The sequence below is a fragment of the Berghia stephanieae genome, chromosome 4, assembly GCF_034508935.2.
Source record: "Berghia stephanieae isolate SIO BIC M18660-M18661 chromosome 4, UCSD_Bste_1.3, whole genome shotgun sequence".
Taxonomy (NCBI): domain Eukaryota; kingdom Metazoa; phylum Mollusca; class Gastropoda; order Nudibranchia; family Aeolidiidae; genus Berghia; species Berghia stephanieae.
The window spans coordinates 9,887,306-9,904,099 of NC_088363.1; the positions used below are offsets into that span (position 1 = coordinate 9,887,306).

Below are 16,794 nucleotides of genomic sequence, written 5' to 3' on the forward strand. Positions count from 1 at the left end.
GGTTAGATTATATATTTTTATATATAAACATATGATAGTTGACGATAGTAAACTTAGAAATAGAAACATAAAACGGATTTTGTTTTTGGCCTTTTTTTTCGTTGAATTCGGCACACTAGAATTAGATTCAAAACAAAACTTTCAAAATAATGATAGCTAGTGTATGTACAAAAAAGAATTCTACAGAACAATATATATATGTATATATATATATATATATATATATATATATATATATATATATATATATATATATATATATATATAATCAATCCATCGATACAATTCTTTGTGTCCATTGTAAGAGTGAGATATACAGTTTAAAATGAAACTGAAGCACTTTAAAAATAACGAGAAATGAAGTGAGTAGAAAAGTGCCAGTGTTTTATTCATTTATTTATTGGTTTTTTTTTTTTTTGTTTTTCGCGGCGATGGGGTTCGTGCGATGCTACTGGTCCGCAACTCCGCCTGGCCGAGGAGAGAGTAGCGCTACTCTCAGAGCTATCCACCACTGTGTTCGAGTTCGAGCCCCCATCGCAGCGAAAATATGTTTATTCCAGATTGTCTTCGGGCACTTTCCTACCCACTTCATTTCTTGTTATAATCAATATAAGAGCCTGCTCCACACACTTTTCTGAATTTAAAAATAACGATAGTTTAGTGAATCGTTTTATGTAAAAACCATGGGAAACACACACAAAAAAACCAAACAAAACAACAAAGAATAACAAGATCTTAAACTTAAAAAAAATATTGTGATTTTTATATCCAGAATATATGTCCATTTTATCAATATTCCCTACATACGTTATTGACACGTTGAAGCCGTATGCTTATTTACAGGTCTGATGACCCAAATCGTTATGGCCTCGTCTCACTATTCTAATGGAAATACTCTCAAACCAATTCAAAAATATTGTCCATTACAACAATGTGAACTTAACTCTCTCCTTACCAGCCATTTTCAGAACTGTCCCCAACATTTCACACCCACCCAACACAAAGTTAGATTTGTCTGACTCACATAGAAAAGCAACAAGTACATTCTATACATAATATTGTTCAGCAAAATGAGCTCTACAACACTGTGTCAAGTTTTCATGGCTATAACAAAAGATTTATTTTTAAAATGTTGAGATGTATAAAAGAATCAGAGCAATAAAAGTGTTGGTTTGCATCGTAACGAATTTGGCAATTTTCCTATGGTTGGTAAGGTGAAGGAGGGGCGGTTTGGGTCTTTTCTAAAAAAAAATGTAATTATCTATATTGGGCGGTTTTAATCATTCTGTATCGTCATTATAGGTTAAAAACAACATTTATGGTGAAAAATTTAAATTATCTCTGTTGATACCCATTTTGCGACCTAATTTGGGGGTCTGACATAAAAAATATAACAATCTTGTGGCAAACGTTCCACAAAACTAATGAAGGAATGACCTCCATATTCTTCCCTCTTGTCAACATTGTACCATAGTGTGTCACCATAGAGAGATTTTACGGTTTTAGCTTATGGAATTTTTATTAGAACATTACAAATTTGAGAATCAAAATGCTATGACAAAATTGATGTTAAAAATTCAGGATTATAATTCAAAATTCCCATATTATCTTATAAAAAATATCTCTATGGCGACATAATACATTATCTCTGTGGTAACTGTGGAATTTTTCAGACAATTTCATTGAATAGATTCTGAGAAACGTTTGACATAGTATCCAATACCCTTAGAAAAAATGAAATATTGAGAAAATAGCAAAATGGCTTCCTGTTTTTCACACTTTTCTTACTACATGTACCATTTTCGACTGTGTTTTTTGTGCCTTGATAGTCTACTTTAAGAATTTGGACTTCAATTATATTATTTCTAAGATATTAAAATTCATTTTCCACCAAAACTCAAAATCTATTTTTCGAAGGATTTTCCTAATAATGAGACCCAAACCGCCTCTTAATCAATACTCTCTACATACGTTATTGACACGTTGAAGCCGTATGCTTATTTACAGGTCTGATGACCCAAATCGTTATGGCCTCGTCTCACTATTCTAATGAAAATACTCTCAAACCAATTCAAAAATATTGTCCATTACAACAATGTTAACTTAACTCTCTCCTTACCAGCCATTTTCAGAATGGGCATGATCTATATTAACTTTCCATGTGCTCGAGGTCATTGGTCACATTGCAAAATGTGCTCAAAGTGACCTACATAATGATAAGTGTTCACATATTTTGAACTATCAAACATTACGATTGGTCATTGTGTTCAGCTTGACACATGGATATGTTTACAACTTTCACAAACAAAGCAGCGTGTTTACATTTGTTCATAAATATCCAATCGTTGGACAGCAACAAATCACGTGATTGATGACTTGATTGGACGAAAACATGAATATAGATCGCTCCCATTGTCATCAAAATTTCACACCCACCCAACACAAAATTATAGCTAGACTTTATAATTATTTAAAAATTGTCCCCTCCAAATAATTGGCATGATCTATATTGCATTTCCATGTGCTCAAGATCATGGCCACATTGGAATATGTGCTCAAAGTAACCCACATAGTGAGAAGTGTTCACAGTTTTTGGAACATCTCAATTGGTCATTTTGTTCAGCTTGACAAATGGGTATATTTACAACTTTCATAAACAAAGCAGCGTGTTTACATTTCTGAATAAGTATCCAATCGTCGGACAGCACAAATCATGTGATTGATGACTTGGTTGGACGAAAACATAAATATATATATCGCTCCCATTGTCACTGGTTTTATGACATTAGAATATAAATAGAATGAAGTTGACATCACTCAGGTCTTTGTTATTGTTTTTTGCCATCCACATTTATGAGGAAATATCACTGAACTGTATTAACTAGACTATAAACCTTCAAGGTTACACATATTTTTGTGTGTTGGTTCTTTATACTTCCGGGTGGCAATGTTGTGAGCTTCTTAGGCAAGCGCACACAATCTATAAAGATATTTACAACCACATTCGGATTAATGACATTACAATAGTTCCCTTCAAAAGTATAGCCTTAAATTATTAAACAAGTCTGCTGATTTAATTAAATTATATCTCTATTTTACAATACGAAAATATCAAAAATAAAATGAAAAGATTTTGACAATCAAATCACATCTATTTAGTAAAACGTAAAGGCAATACAATACACACAAACACATCTTGTCTTCTTATCTCAAGTTTGCTCTCCTATTTTCTTGTAGCAGCGTTGATCTGACTTTTCGTGAAAAAGATGTGTTGTGGAGATACTTCTTCACTCTGTACCGAACACGGCTCAACAAATATCGAGAACAACTGTGCTTCTCAAATATATTTCACGCACAAAACTTTGCACTACACTTTTGTATCTGGATAGGTATTTGACCGAACAAGTTCTTAACGGGCACCTAATATTATCACACTCTTTTATGGAGATGTGATATTACGACATACGTCGCTTTTTGATTTGTCACCCAAGAGGTTCAAGACAACCGCTTTGAGGTTCAAGACAACCGCTTTGTCCCAAGGCAGCAGACAAATACGGCCCGTAACATAGTATAGAAGTAGAAGGACCCTCAGATAGGAGTCCCCGGGCTTACATCATAGGATTGTGATGAGCCAAGATGGAGAAATGAAGAGAATGACAGTGACAAATTGAGTCGGCTTGATGGCACAACTTCCATATGAGTGCACAAAGGACGATAAAAGAAGCTAAGACGAACATGATATTAAGCTAAACAAAAGGAATGATGAAACGTTTAAAACAATTAAACATTTATTACGGACGATACATACTATACCTGGACATTCTTACAAACACTTAAACAAATAGATACATTTTCTAACTACATGGAACAACTGGTCATCTCCATTTTCACACACACCCTTTCTTCACACGACACGAACAGGGACTGAACTAAAATGAACTCAACCTAGGTCCGTGAGCTTGGGCACGTGACCATATTTGAGGACAACTCGAGATAACGTTAGGGGATGAGATAATATAATTATCACAAACACACACACACACACACACACACACACACGCAAACACACACACACACACACATGGCTTCGGGAACACTGGCCCACGAAAAACAATGGTTAAATTTGCGGACAGCGGTTATTGAAAGATCCATAATTTAAAATTTATCAGGACATGCATTAGGCTATAGGAATGAAAAGGAACAATCTGTGTCTTTGTGTGACGACGGTTTTATAGTTTATTATGTCAATACATATATAACGTTGATAATGCCATTCTATCTCTTGTAAATTTAGTACTGCAGAGGGTCAAAACACAATCAATCTTTAATATTGGATACATTTCAACTGAAAGGAGCGTTATATCGGTAATAAGTTAAATGGAGCTAAAGTCAATTCACGATACCACATTACATTCACACACACACACACACGCACGCACACACATACATACACACACATACAGACAGACAGAGAGACATACATTTATACATACAATATATATATATATATATATATATATATATATATATATATATATATATATATGCACACGTACAATGCCAACCGGAAATAACAATTCAAAGCAACAATTCATTCTATTCCCGATGAGAGCGAATGCTTGAGACAATATTGTCAAAATTGAACAAAATTACACTTGAAATATTTTCAAAATAGCACCTTTTATCAAAGTGTTGAGCACTATTATTTCATGGTTTTTGTTTTAATTATATAATATTAATATATATATATATATATATATATATATATATATATATATATATATTATATTATATTTATATATATCTGCCATAACCAAAATCTTTCATCCTTCGACAACTTTATGTGGTCTACTGTCGATCTGTTTCGAGTCGGTGGGGTCAAGTATAAATGACAATGTTTCCATTCATGCTTTAATTAGAAAACATAAAGTAGACAGCTTGACCGGAGACACGAATAAATGAATGTATCCATTTTTATTGGGGTCATTGATTGTCTCGACGTCCCAAGCAAGTAGCGCAGAGCGAAGGCATCAGGCTATAACATAACGATGGCTACGCACAGAGCTACCCTATAATAAAATCGTCACATTAGTCACAATAGTGACATGACGTTACCTACCGCAGTGGTCGCTAGAATAAGGAATTACACAACAATAATAGTATAACTATGTATATATTCAAGAGTAAGGGGTCTCGAGGTGGTTTTGCCGTGTATGACCGTAGCCATCGTTTTGTTATAGATAGTATGCGCTTGGCTAAGAAGCTCATAATATTGCCATCCGGAAGTATAACGGACCACCACACAAAAGTGTGTATCCATGAACGTTTATAGTCAGGTTAATACAGTTCAGTGAGCATTACTCATAAACGCGGATGGCAAAAACAATAACAAAGACCTGAGTGACGTCATCTTCGAACTATCTATAGATAGTATGCAGATGACGTCACTCAGGCCTTTGTTATTGTTTTTGCCATCCGCGTTTGTGAGTTGTTCTCATTAAACTGTATTAACCAGACTATAAAAGTTAATGGTTACACAGAGTTTGTGTGTTGGTCCGTTATACTTCCGGATGGCAATGTTGTGAACTCCTTGGCCAAGCGCATTCTATCTATAGCCTGACACTGAAATCCAAAAGGACTTCAGTTTGACGTCATTATTTATTGGTTTTTTGCACCGCCTAGTGAGTTATCGTTAGTAGAGCTCATGGAAACAAGTTATTTCATTGGTTGAACTACTGAATACAATTCACGATTTGTTTTCTTTTGTGGCAAAAGACTGGCATTTTGACGTCATTATTTGGTCAGTGTCAGGCCATAACTTTACGAAGGCCACGGTATGACTGTATTTTTGTGTTGGACTTTTCCTTCTTTTAAATTATTGGTTGCCGACATACGTTTTGAAATGTATCTGGCTTTGTGACCTTCTCGTTGTACAGTCGGAAAAATATACAATTTGTAATTCACTCAAACTTTTTGACTCATCCTTGTTCGTGTGAGTATATTAGATTAAGATTTGACTTCTCTGAAAATATCAAATTAAAAAATTTAGGAGCAGGCATCGGTGTAAGATAAAGAACCGTACAAGTGTGTATGAAATGTGCCAGACAAAGCAAGAAAGAAAAGTACCAGAAAAAAAAAAAAAAACAAACATAAAAAAAAAATCAGTCTACCTCGACTGGGGATCCAACCTCAGACCTTCTGATTACCGGTAATCAGAAGGTCTGAGGTTCGAACCCCGGCAAGGTCGACTGACTTTTGGGATTTTTTTTTCTTATATTTTTCTTTAATTCTTTGTCTGGCACCTTTCATACAGAGTAAATTTGCTGTTAAATCGTTAAAGCATGTATTGTTTACGTCTTTTTTTCAAAATACATACGATTAGTATATAATGATTTTTTATGCGGATATGTGGTCTTGTGGTATGACACTCGCTTTCGGATCGGAAGGTCTTGGGTTCGAGCCTCGCTCAGCGCATAGTTGAGTCCGGAAGTATAACGACAAACACACAAAACTGTGTGTATCCATGAACGTTTATTGTCGGGTTAATACAGTTCAGTGAGCATTACTCATAAACGCGGATGGCAAAAAACAATAACAAAGACCTGAGTGACGTCATCTTCGAACTATCTATATTTGGTTTTAAACTACGTACACATATTATTTGCATGTCTGAAAACTAAAAGCAATCATGGATTTCTTCTTAATATTTTTGTAATGGACATAATATGTTTTACGTTGGTTTGAGAGTATTTCCATTACAACGACGAGCCCATAGCAGTATGGGTTATCAGACCTGAAAATATGTATATGTTGGTTTTAAATGTATTTGTGATGGAAAATGTATTGAAATAAAACGATATTTTCCCATGAGTACGAGATATTACCATTTTTGCGGACAGACAACGCCGTCAAAGGCCAGGTACTCATTTTACACACGAGTACGGCGAGAGAATTTAAGTAAAGAGCCTTTTCCAAGGACTCAACAGTGCGCCGAGCAACGCTTGGACCCAGGACCTTCCGATCCAAAAGCTGGTGTCATACCACAAGACAACATACCCACATAATCCTTCTTTATTTTGTAGTCATGTGATTTTAAACTTATGAATGCTTGAAACTAAATTGGTATTTTTAGATTTTTTGACAAGAGAGTTGCGTTGTTAATATATCAAAATAAACGTGTAGATCTAGAAACCTTTTATTGGCTAGTAGGATATGAAGTTTCAACCAGCATATAAAGGAATAACCTTTCTGAAAATTGACAATTGCCTTTCATTAATTGCAATGAATTAATATCAAGTTTTTAACATTTACTTTTTAAAGGGAAGTTTCGCCACAGAAAATTTCTCCCGGACTAAACACGATTATTTTTTGGAGCATCATGGGTAAAGGAATGCCAGCGCTATCATGTAAATTCACGAGAGGATCATCACTGCTGTATTTCTTCACAACCATCTTCGTCATCATAGTCACCACCGTTCCCCATGGGTCTGAAGGGGCTGGACAAGCGGAGTACTACAACTTGGTCAGCCACTTGTTTGACTCTTACAACAAGAATGTGAGGCCGACGACTGCTGGCGAATTGACGGAAGTTAGAATTATGCTGCTCCTGAAGTCAATCGTCAATTTGGACGAGAAAAACCAGGTATTGTTGTATTGTGTAGAAGAGAAAAATAAACGTAGTCCTTCAGAACCATTAGGCCGGCATATTATGAAGCCAGAGCTAATAGGATTCAATAGTCTGACGTCACCTCCGCCCAGCAACGAGCAGCTTGGTTCTAAACGAAGAAAATTGGTGCTTTTTTTTCTTCATCCTGGCTAGAACTTTTTCATATGTCATGTAATCAGAATGTATAAAAGTCAAAACATGATTAGATTTATAATGTTTTTTTCCTCTGGATATACTTTTATGCTCGTCGGAGAAGAATTTCATTAGATAGGCGTCCGCCATTGTTCCGATAGTTTAGAACCAGTTACTAATTTACTATACGTCATTACCTGGGAAGCTACGTCACGACTGTTGAAGCCTATTGCTCTATATAAATTCTCAGAGTTAAAAAATATTGAATCTGGCAGGAAATGCTTTCACTTAACTTGCTTCAGGGCTGCTGTTGGCTTGGGATCCGTTGTAATCTGATTTTAGTACATTTTAGTGGACATTGCGCTATATTAAAAATCTACTTTCATTTTCAAAAAAATCTTTATTATACTCTTGAACGACTATGAGATCATCTTGACGTAAAATATAGTTTTTGTCCAAATCACTGCTGTAGAATAAAAGGCTTATTGTGGCGTCCTTTTGTGAATTAGCACCAATTTTGCTTCTCAGCCAGCCCCTAAAAATGAATATTCAAATGCGTCTATATCATCGTAATAAGTTATGTGATTCAAGGCGACATAATACATTTAAAAGTGGACATAAATAGAGTCACTGAATAAATAACCATTGTGATTAAAATGTTTAAAAACCCCAACAAACTGATACCAGCAGTTTTTCTACGTTTATGAATTGAGGCAAACTCAACGCAACTTTCGACTTGCCCTGTTTTCATGGTTTCAACGATTTAAAGGGGTAAAAAGTAACAATGTTAAGAGCTAAAGATACAGAATCCACAAATTAAATGGCTGCTGTAAGGCGGCACATATAAAAAAAAAGGGTAACAATAGAAAAAAATAATTGTATCATTCACAGACAGTTTTACACAACGTTTAATGTAAGGAATAATATATCAATACGACAATGTGCGTAAAGTCGAAAATTACCATCATGGAATAATGAATTTATTGAAGTTATTTTTATTTTTTTTAAATATCCGTATTAATTCAACTATTCCTTCGACGAGATCCTGGAATCGTTGTATCATTCTTAGCCAGTTTAACACAACTTTGAAAATTAAGATAAGATAAGATAAGATAAGATATACTTTATTCATCCAAAAAAATGGAAATTCGTTTACAGACGTGGCATGCATGGAGATGTATAAACACAAAATTGAGAATCTATGGCGACAATGTATATATATACTAATATATATATATATATATATATATATATATATATAATATATATATATGCAGATAGATGCACAAAAATGTAAAAATATACAACCAAGAACGAATAGCAACACTTTATATATTAATGTAACGAAAATTTTAAAAAATATATCAATACGGTAAAGTCGAAAATTATCATCATAGAATAATATACTGACGCTATTGAAGTTATTTTATGTTTTAAAAAATATGGTATTAATTTAACTATTCCTGGAATTATTGTATCATTCACAGAGAGTTTTACACAATTTTCAATGTAATGAAAATATAAAAATATATCAATACGGTGAGTAAAGTCTAAATTTACTATCATAGAATACTGACGTTATTGAAGTTATTTTTATCATTTTAAAAAAATATCTGTATTAATTCAACTATTCCTTCCAGGAGATCCTGGAATCATTGTCCCATTTACAGACAGGTTTACATAACTTTGAATGTAACGAAAATTTCTTAATATATCAATACGGTAAAGTCGAAAATTACTATCATAGAAATTGAAGTTATTTTGATTTTTAAAATATCGGTATTAATTCAATTATTCCTTCCACTAGATCCTGCAATCATTGTATCATTCTTAGACAGTTTTACACAACTTTGAATGTAAGATAAGATAAGATAAGATATACTTTATTCATTTAAAAAAATGGAAATTTGTTTACAGACGTGGCATGCATGAAAATGTATAAACACAAAGTTGAGAATCTATGGCGACAATGTATATATATATAATATATATATCCAAATGCACAAAAATGTAAAAATATACAACCAAGAACAAATAGCAACACTTTATATATTGATGTAACGAAAATTGAAAATATATCAATACGGTAAAGTCGAAAATTATCATCATAGAATAATATACTGAAGTTATTGAAGTTATTTTTATGTTTGATTTAATTTGACAATTCCCTCCACGAGATCCTGGAATCATTGTATCATTCACATACATTTTTAAACAACTTTGAATGTAACGAAAATTTCTTAATATATCAATACGGTACAGTCGAAAATGACTATCAGAGAATACTGAAGTTATTGAAGTTTGTTTTTGATGTTTTAAAAAAAAAAAAATCTGTATTAATTTAACTATTCCTGGAATCATTGTATCATTCACAGACAGTTTTACACAACTTTGAATGTAACGAAAATTTCTTAATATATCAATACGGTACAGTCGAAAATGACTATCAGAGAATACTGAAGAAATAGGTTATTTTAATTTTAAAAATATCTGATTCAATTTAACAATTCCTTCCACGAGATCCTGGAATCATTGTACCATTTACAGACACAATTTTTGAATACATCAATACGGTACAGTCGAAATTGCCTATCAGAGAATATTGAAGTTATTGGAGTTATCTTTATTAAAAAAAAAAAATCTGACTTAATATAACAATTCCTTCCACGAGATCCTGGAATCGTACGCCACCCTAGACATCCAATGGAACGACGACTACCTGACATGGGATCCGGCCAACTACGGAAATATCACACGGATACTTTATCCACAGAAACAAATGTGGGTACCGGACATTGTCAACGAAAACTCCGTGGAGAGTCAGGTGAGTGAGTCATTCACATCATTTGTAGAAAACGGTAGGGGCTGCCTGAAGCCGGTGATCGGAAAATACTAACGAAAGAGTGAAAATGGAGAGGCTTCGTATGGGAACAAAACAGACAATGGACGTTTTGTTTAGCTTTTTTTTTTTTTTAGCTTTTTTATATAGCGAAATATCCACTAAATGTGCTCAAAGCGCTCTACAAAGGGTCCCTGGTCAACAGCAATATTTAACATGTAGGACGAGGCATGACGCCTGTTAGGCGATATTACATTATTTCGGAAAAAGACAACGCTGTTAACGGCCAGGTACTCATTTTACACCTGAGTTCGGTGAGAGAATGTGAGTAAAGAGTCTTTTCCAATAACTCAACTATGCGTCGAGCGGGGCTCGAACCCAGCACCTTCCGATCCGAAAGCGAGTGTCATACCACTAGACCACATAGCCGCATAGAGTAGTTCCCATACGAAGCCTCTCCATTATCACTCTTTCGTTAGTAACATAATTTGTGAGTCAACGTCTCAATTTGGTTCATTTTGGAATGTACAACATTTCAAAAAATGACGATATGTATCTAGTGTTTGTTTAAAGTTATTTACACAACAACATCGACTCCATTAGAGTTTGGGTGATCAGACCTGAAAACAAGGACACGTTCGTGCCAAGCAAAAAAAAATAAAATTCCAAGAACATGAAATCTAAAAAATAAAAGGAAATCAAACCTTTGTCGATTGTCAGTTTGATACTTTTAAATTTAAAGTTCATTGACCACGTGATCTCATTCTGCAGTGAAAAATATTCATGAGAATGTTATTTCTTCTTGAACTACTTCGAATTCTATTAATGCTAACGACTACTAAATTTACTTCTGGTGCTATCCAAATTACTACAACAATTACTCCTACTACTACTACTACTACTACTACTACTACTACTACTACTACTACTACTACTACTACTACTACTACTACTACTACTACTACTACTACTACTACTACTACTACTACTACTACTACTACTACTACTACTACTACTACTACTACTACTACTACTACTACGACAACTACAGTACTACTACTACCTTCTACTACTACTACGTTTGATGGTAGAAATAAAAAGGAATAAAAATGACAATGACAAAGATTTTCTAGCGTTTACTTATTTGAAATATTCTGACCAAAATCTTTAAAATTTTGGTTGTTTTTTTTTTCAGAGCACAGCATTATAATGGACTTTTCAGCAACTTAACCCTCCTGGCGTTATACCGATTTGAGGAATCGGTCACATTTTATTTAATTTATCTATTTTTGAGCTTTTTTATACAGCGCAATATCCACTAAACGCGCTCAAAGCTCTTTACAACCACTGTATTTGTTATTTTATGAATATCGATGGTCGTCGGATCAGACCTATAAAGTCTCGATTTTCACGATCGGCGGATTAAAATTCTGAACTCCACATACGAGATTTGCGCACCATGTTTTATTTAATTTTGGGTGGATTAGCCAAACAGAGCAGTAAATAAGACATGGTGCGCAAAGCTCGTATGTAGACTTCAGAAAAATGAGTGGTGCATGCATTTATGTTGATAACAAGTGAGTAGGAAAGTGCTAGAAGACAACAGAGAATAAAAACTTCGCAGCGGCGATGGGGGCTCGAACCCGTGACCTTACTGGTACGACAACTCCGCCTGGGTGTACCAGTAAGATCGCGGGATGTGTCCAATCCACCTCCATCGTCTTCTTCCTATTTCCTTTCCCACTGGTTTCTGCTGTGTTCTTTTCCATACTTCGTTCTTAATTCTATCCATCCATTTTATTCTGAGTAGCTTACGCGTGCACCTGTTTACAAAAAATATGTATCCTCCTTATACATAGCTGCGATACATTCCAAGTTTCACATCCATACAGTAGGACAGACTTCACATTTGAGTTGAAAAGTCTAAGCTTTAGTCGAAGGGAGATATCTTTAGTTCTCCAAACTCTTATCAAAGATGTAAATGCAGCATGTGCCTTCCTATCCGTCAGCACTTACAATAGGCTTCAACAGTCAGTCGTGACGTCACTTCCCTCATAATGCATAGTAATTTAGTAACTGGTTTAGTGTTTAGTGGGTATTGCACTACATAAATGCTCCGGTGCTTTTTTTTAAAGTTTGTTTTTTGTTTTTAACTTTATGGCAAGAGAAATATACGTCATATTATAAACAGGCCTGTTAATAATGGAGGACGAGACATCCGTTTATTAGGCGATATTACATTTTTATTCGGACAGATTCAACGCTGTTAAAGGCAGGGTGTTCATTTTACATCCGAGTACGGTGAGAGAATGTGAGTAAAGAGTATGTTCCAATATCTCAACTATGCGCCGTTTAGAGCAGGACTCGTACCAAGGACCATCCGATCCAAATTCCAGGTATATAGATAGTATGCGCTTGGCTAAGAGGCTCATAACATTGCCATCCGGAAGTATAACGGACCAACACACAGAACCATGTGTAACCATGAACTCATAAACGTGGATGGCAAAAAACAATAACAAAGACCCGAGTGACGTCAACTTCAAATTATCTATACCAGAAGACCGAATAGGTTAAATATTTATAATTATTTTTAGAAAACAGCCTTAAGCTGTAGAGTATGTATGATTAACGCATACATTTTTGGCTAAGCTATTTATAGATTACTTCAAATCCGTTAATGCGGCAGCACGGCTCAGCGGTATGGCCTTTGCTTTGTACTCGAAAGGCACCAAGTTCGACCAACCACCGAGCTGTGTGGCCTTGAACAAGTCACCTATCCCTAGCTCAATTGTGGCGCTGCACTGCGGCTGACGCCTTGGTTATTCCAGTCTTCCTAAGGAATAAACCCCCGAGAGATAGAGAGAGAGAGAGAGAGAGAGAGAGAGAGAGAGATCTTTTATAGAGACGAATAAAGGAATTTATTTATTTTTATTAGTTTTTTTTAATGAATGTACCTTTTATAATTATAATATTTAAGATTTGTGACCCTTCGCCTCAAAACGGTATTATGTCGGGTTGGTTAAAATGTTGAAAATTGAATTTATAGCCAGAGATATCAGACTTGTGTTGAGTTTGTATATTTTATTGAAGAGAATGGATACCATATTTTAGGTTGCTAATGTCAAAAATTTATATTTTTGACCAGTTTAAGATTTAATTCGTCTTTTAAACATATGGTTCGTCCCGACATAATACCGTTTTGGGACGATGGGGTCTATTAAAAAAAAAAATTCCATTTATTTCACAAACAGATTATGGCGAAAGACCATCGGCCTGGGGCCACCGCAGACAAGATCCACCAGAAATCAAATTAGGCCTATTGAAAACAGCGACGACAATGGAAATGATCTGCGCAGACGCCGCCCTCAGATGTTGGAGAGTCTGGAAGATACCCTGAACACGGACATGCGCAAACACGGGAACCACCACCATCAATACGATGAAGCTGAAATCTGCCAGGATCTCGAGGAAATTACTTGGGTTAAAATTGCTCAAACTTTGGACCGGGTTCTTTTCATCATTTACACCGTGCTGATCGTGTCTGTTACAATTATTATCATTCCTTTGATGGCCATATTAGGAGAATTCGATCACTAGAGATACTCAATCAGTATTGAAACATTTTCAAAATTATAAGAACACATTCGTTCCAACCCCCCCCCCCCCCCCCAAAAAAAAAAAAAAAAAAAAACAACCCAAAAAACCCCAACCCCCCCCCCCACCAAAAAAAGACACAAAAAAACCCCCCAAAAAAAAACAACAAAACCCCAGAATAAAACCCCCAAGAAACACCTAAAAATAACCCCCAAAAAACCTCCCAAAAACAAAAACAAAAAAAAAAAAAACAACAGCAAACAAACAAAGAAAAAAAGCTCAACAAAAACAAAGGGGAAGAAATTGATGCAATGTCTAGACACTTCAAGTATTCTTGCTAAAACCCATTGATCACGTGACACGCGAGGTGTCATGTTTAGTCAGACATTTTGACAACGTGATAAAATGGTTGAATAATGATAGTAGTATTACCAGCACACAAGTATCAAGAGTCACCACTCAGTATTTTAAGTTCTTTATCTAACAAATTCAATTAGACCATTGTTAAATCTCAATTCCAGGAACATCACGAGAGTAACACATACCTTGTCGGCAAAGCTAATATTGATAGAAATGTTTAAAAAACCACACACAACTTCAAGCTCAGTGGTACGGATTCTGCTTTGTACCTCTCCTTCCCTTCACGCACACACACACAAACACACACACACACACACACACACACACACACACATTTTTACCTATAGACACTATGCTCTTGGCTAAGGAGCTCACAACATTGCCATCCGGAAGTATAACGGAACAACACACAAAACTTTCTGTAACCATGACCGTTTATTGTCAGGTTAATACAGTTAAGTGAGAATTACTCATAAACGCGGATGGCAAAAACAATAACAAATACCTGAGTGACGTCAACTTCGAACTATCTATAACGTTTTAACCATAATGCCAATGTAATATAACATATTTCCTTTTCTTGTTTACCTGAAAAAGGATAAAGGCCAAAACGTCGTTTAATTTGTTTTGTATGTTTTATAAAAGTCATTTTTACTCGCTTATATTACTATACAATATTTAAAGTAACAATAAATATACAAAGGTAACAGGGAGTAAGACATACACTCCTTTGAGAGGAGGTAACAACCAATCAATGACGAGTACTATTCTTACGTACTTTGAAATTTTGACCATAAAACTCGTCCTTCAAGTATCGATCGTTGAAAATGACTCTTATCTTGACAAAAACTCTTAAACCTGAGACTTCGCAAAGCCACAGGTTTGAGACTTTTTGTTAGGATGAGGGTAATTTTAATCCATCGATATTTGAAGGACGATTTTTCTGGCCAAATTTTTAAATACGAATATTTTTTGTTTCATTGTACGGCAGGTATTATAGCTTTCGTAAAATCAGAATTTCTCTCCATCCAGCATTGAATGGGTAGCTGAGTCTGTAAGATTTGGCGGAAAGTACTTTGCGATAGACTATTGTCCTATCAAAAGAATAGCAAGCGATTGCTATTGGATGTTTCACGCTATAGAAACCGGGATAAACTCCGGCTCCATTGGCCGAATGACTTTGAAGGACTACTTTTTAAAAAATATCAGCAATACAGATCCTCTCTTTGGTTGTTTCGAAATTTGAACTGCTCAGGACCATGCCTTTTTTCTTTTGATTTATATATGTTTATGATATTTTCGATAATAATATAAATATTACATGTAAAGCATCTCGTGTAACTCTCCAAAGTGGCGCACATTTGAGTACCTCTTGTAATTATCATTAATTGCTTCAAAGATGCACATATTAGCAAGTCTGATAGCGCAAGCAATACTCTTCAACAGTCGTAACGTCACTTCCTTCCTAATGACGCATGGTAACTTAGTAACTGTCTCTAAACTATCGGAGCAATGGCGGACGCCCTTATGAAATATTTCTCCGACGAGCATAAAAGCGTATCCAGAGGAGAAAAACATTATAAATCTGATAATGATTTGACTTTTACACATTCTGATCACAAGGCATATGAAAAGTTATAGCCAGCATGAAGAATAAAAAGTAATGATTTTCTTTGTTTACAGCCACGATGGCCACCGTTGCTGGGCGACGTGACATCAGACTATTGAATCCAATTATCATTAATTGCTTCAAAGATGCACATATTTGTAAGTCTGATAGCAGAAAGCAATTATGGACTTGATTTAACATTATTGTCATGGACCATATCTTGCGTTGGTTTGAGGCCTTTTCCATTACAATTACAGCAGTGAGCCCATAACAATTTGGGTTATCAGACCTGTAAATAAGTACACGTAGATTGCTTCCAATTCATCAATAAACTCTTCAACTTGTATAAAACAAATCCCAAATATAATGAATTGTTTTTTTCGACATTTCTGACTTGAATGATTTTTTTTTTTTTTTTGTATTTGTTTTTGTTTTTTGGTGAATTGCAACGAAGAAAGCAACACAAACATCACAGTGGGAAATGTAAATCTAAAAGAGGTCACGACATTCTAATATCTAGGCCTGACACTAAGCAAAGATGGGACTAGCACAATTGAAATTCGAAACAGAATTGCAATGGCAACAAAGATT

The 16,794-nt window shown here is 35.0% G+C and overlaps 1 protein-coding gene across 1 annotated transcript in view; it reads left to right on the top strand.

Moving 5' to 3' along the window:
* LOC144971925 (neuronal acetylcholine receptor subunit alpha-2-like) overlaps window positions 1-16,587 on the top strand; it is a 16,858-nt gene extending 271 nt beyond the window's left edge. Inside the window, exons 2-4 of the mRNA XM_078913004.1 lie at window positions 7,321-7,642; window positions 10,470-10,622; window positions 13,892-16,587. Of these exons, the coding sequence (XP_078769130.1) occupies window positions 7,379-7,642; window positions 10,470-10,622; window positions 13,892-13,954 (480 nt within the window). The 5' untranslated portion in view covers window positions 7,321-7,378 and the 3' untranslated portion in view covers window positions 13,955-16,587. The remainder of the gene's footprint in view (window positions 1-7,320; window positions 7,643-10,469; window positions 10,623-13,891) is intronic.
* The last annotated feature ends 207 nt before the right edge of the window (window positions 16,588-16,794 follow it).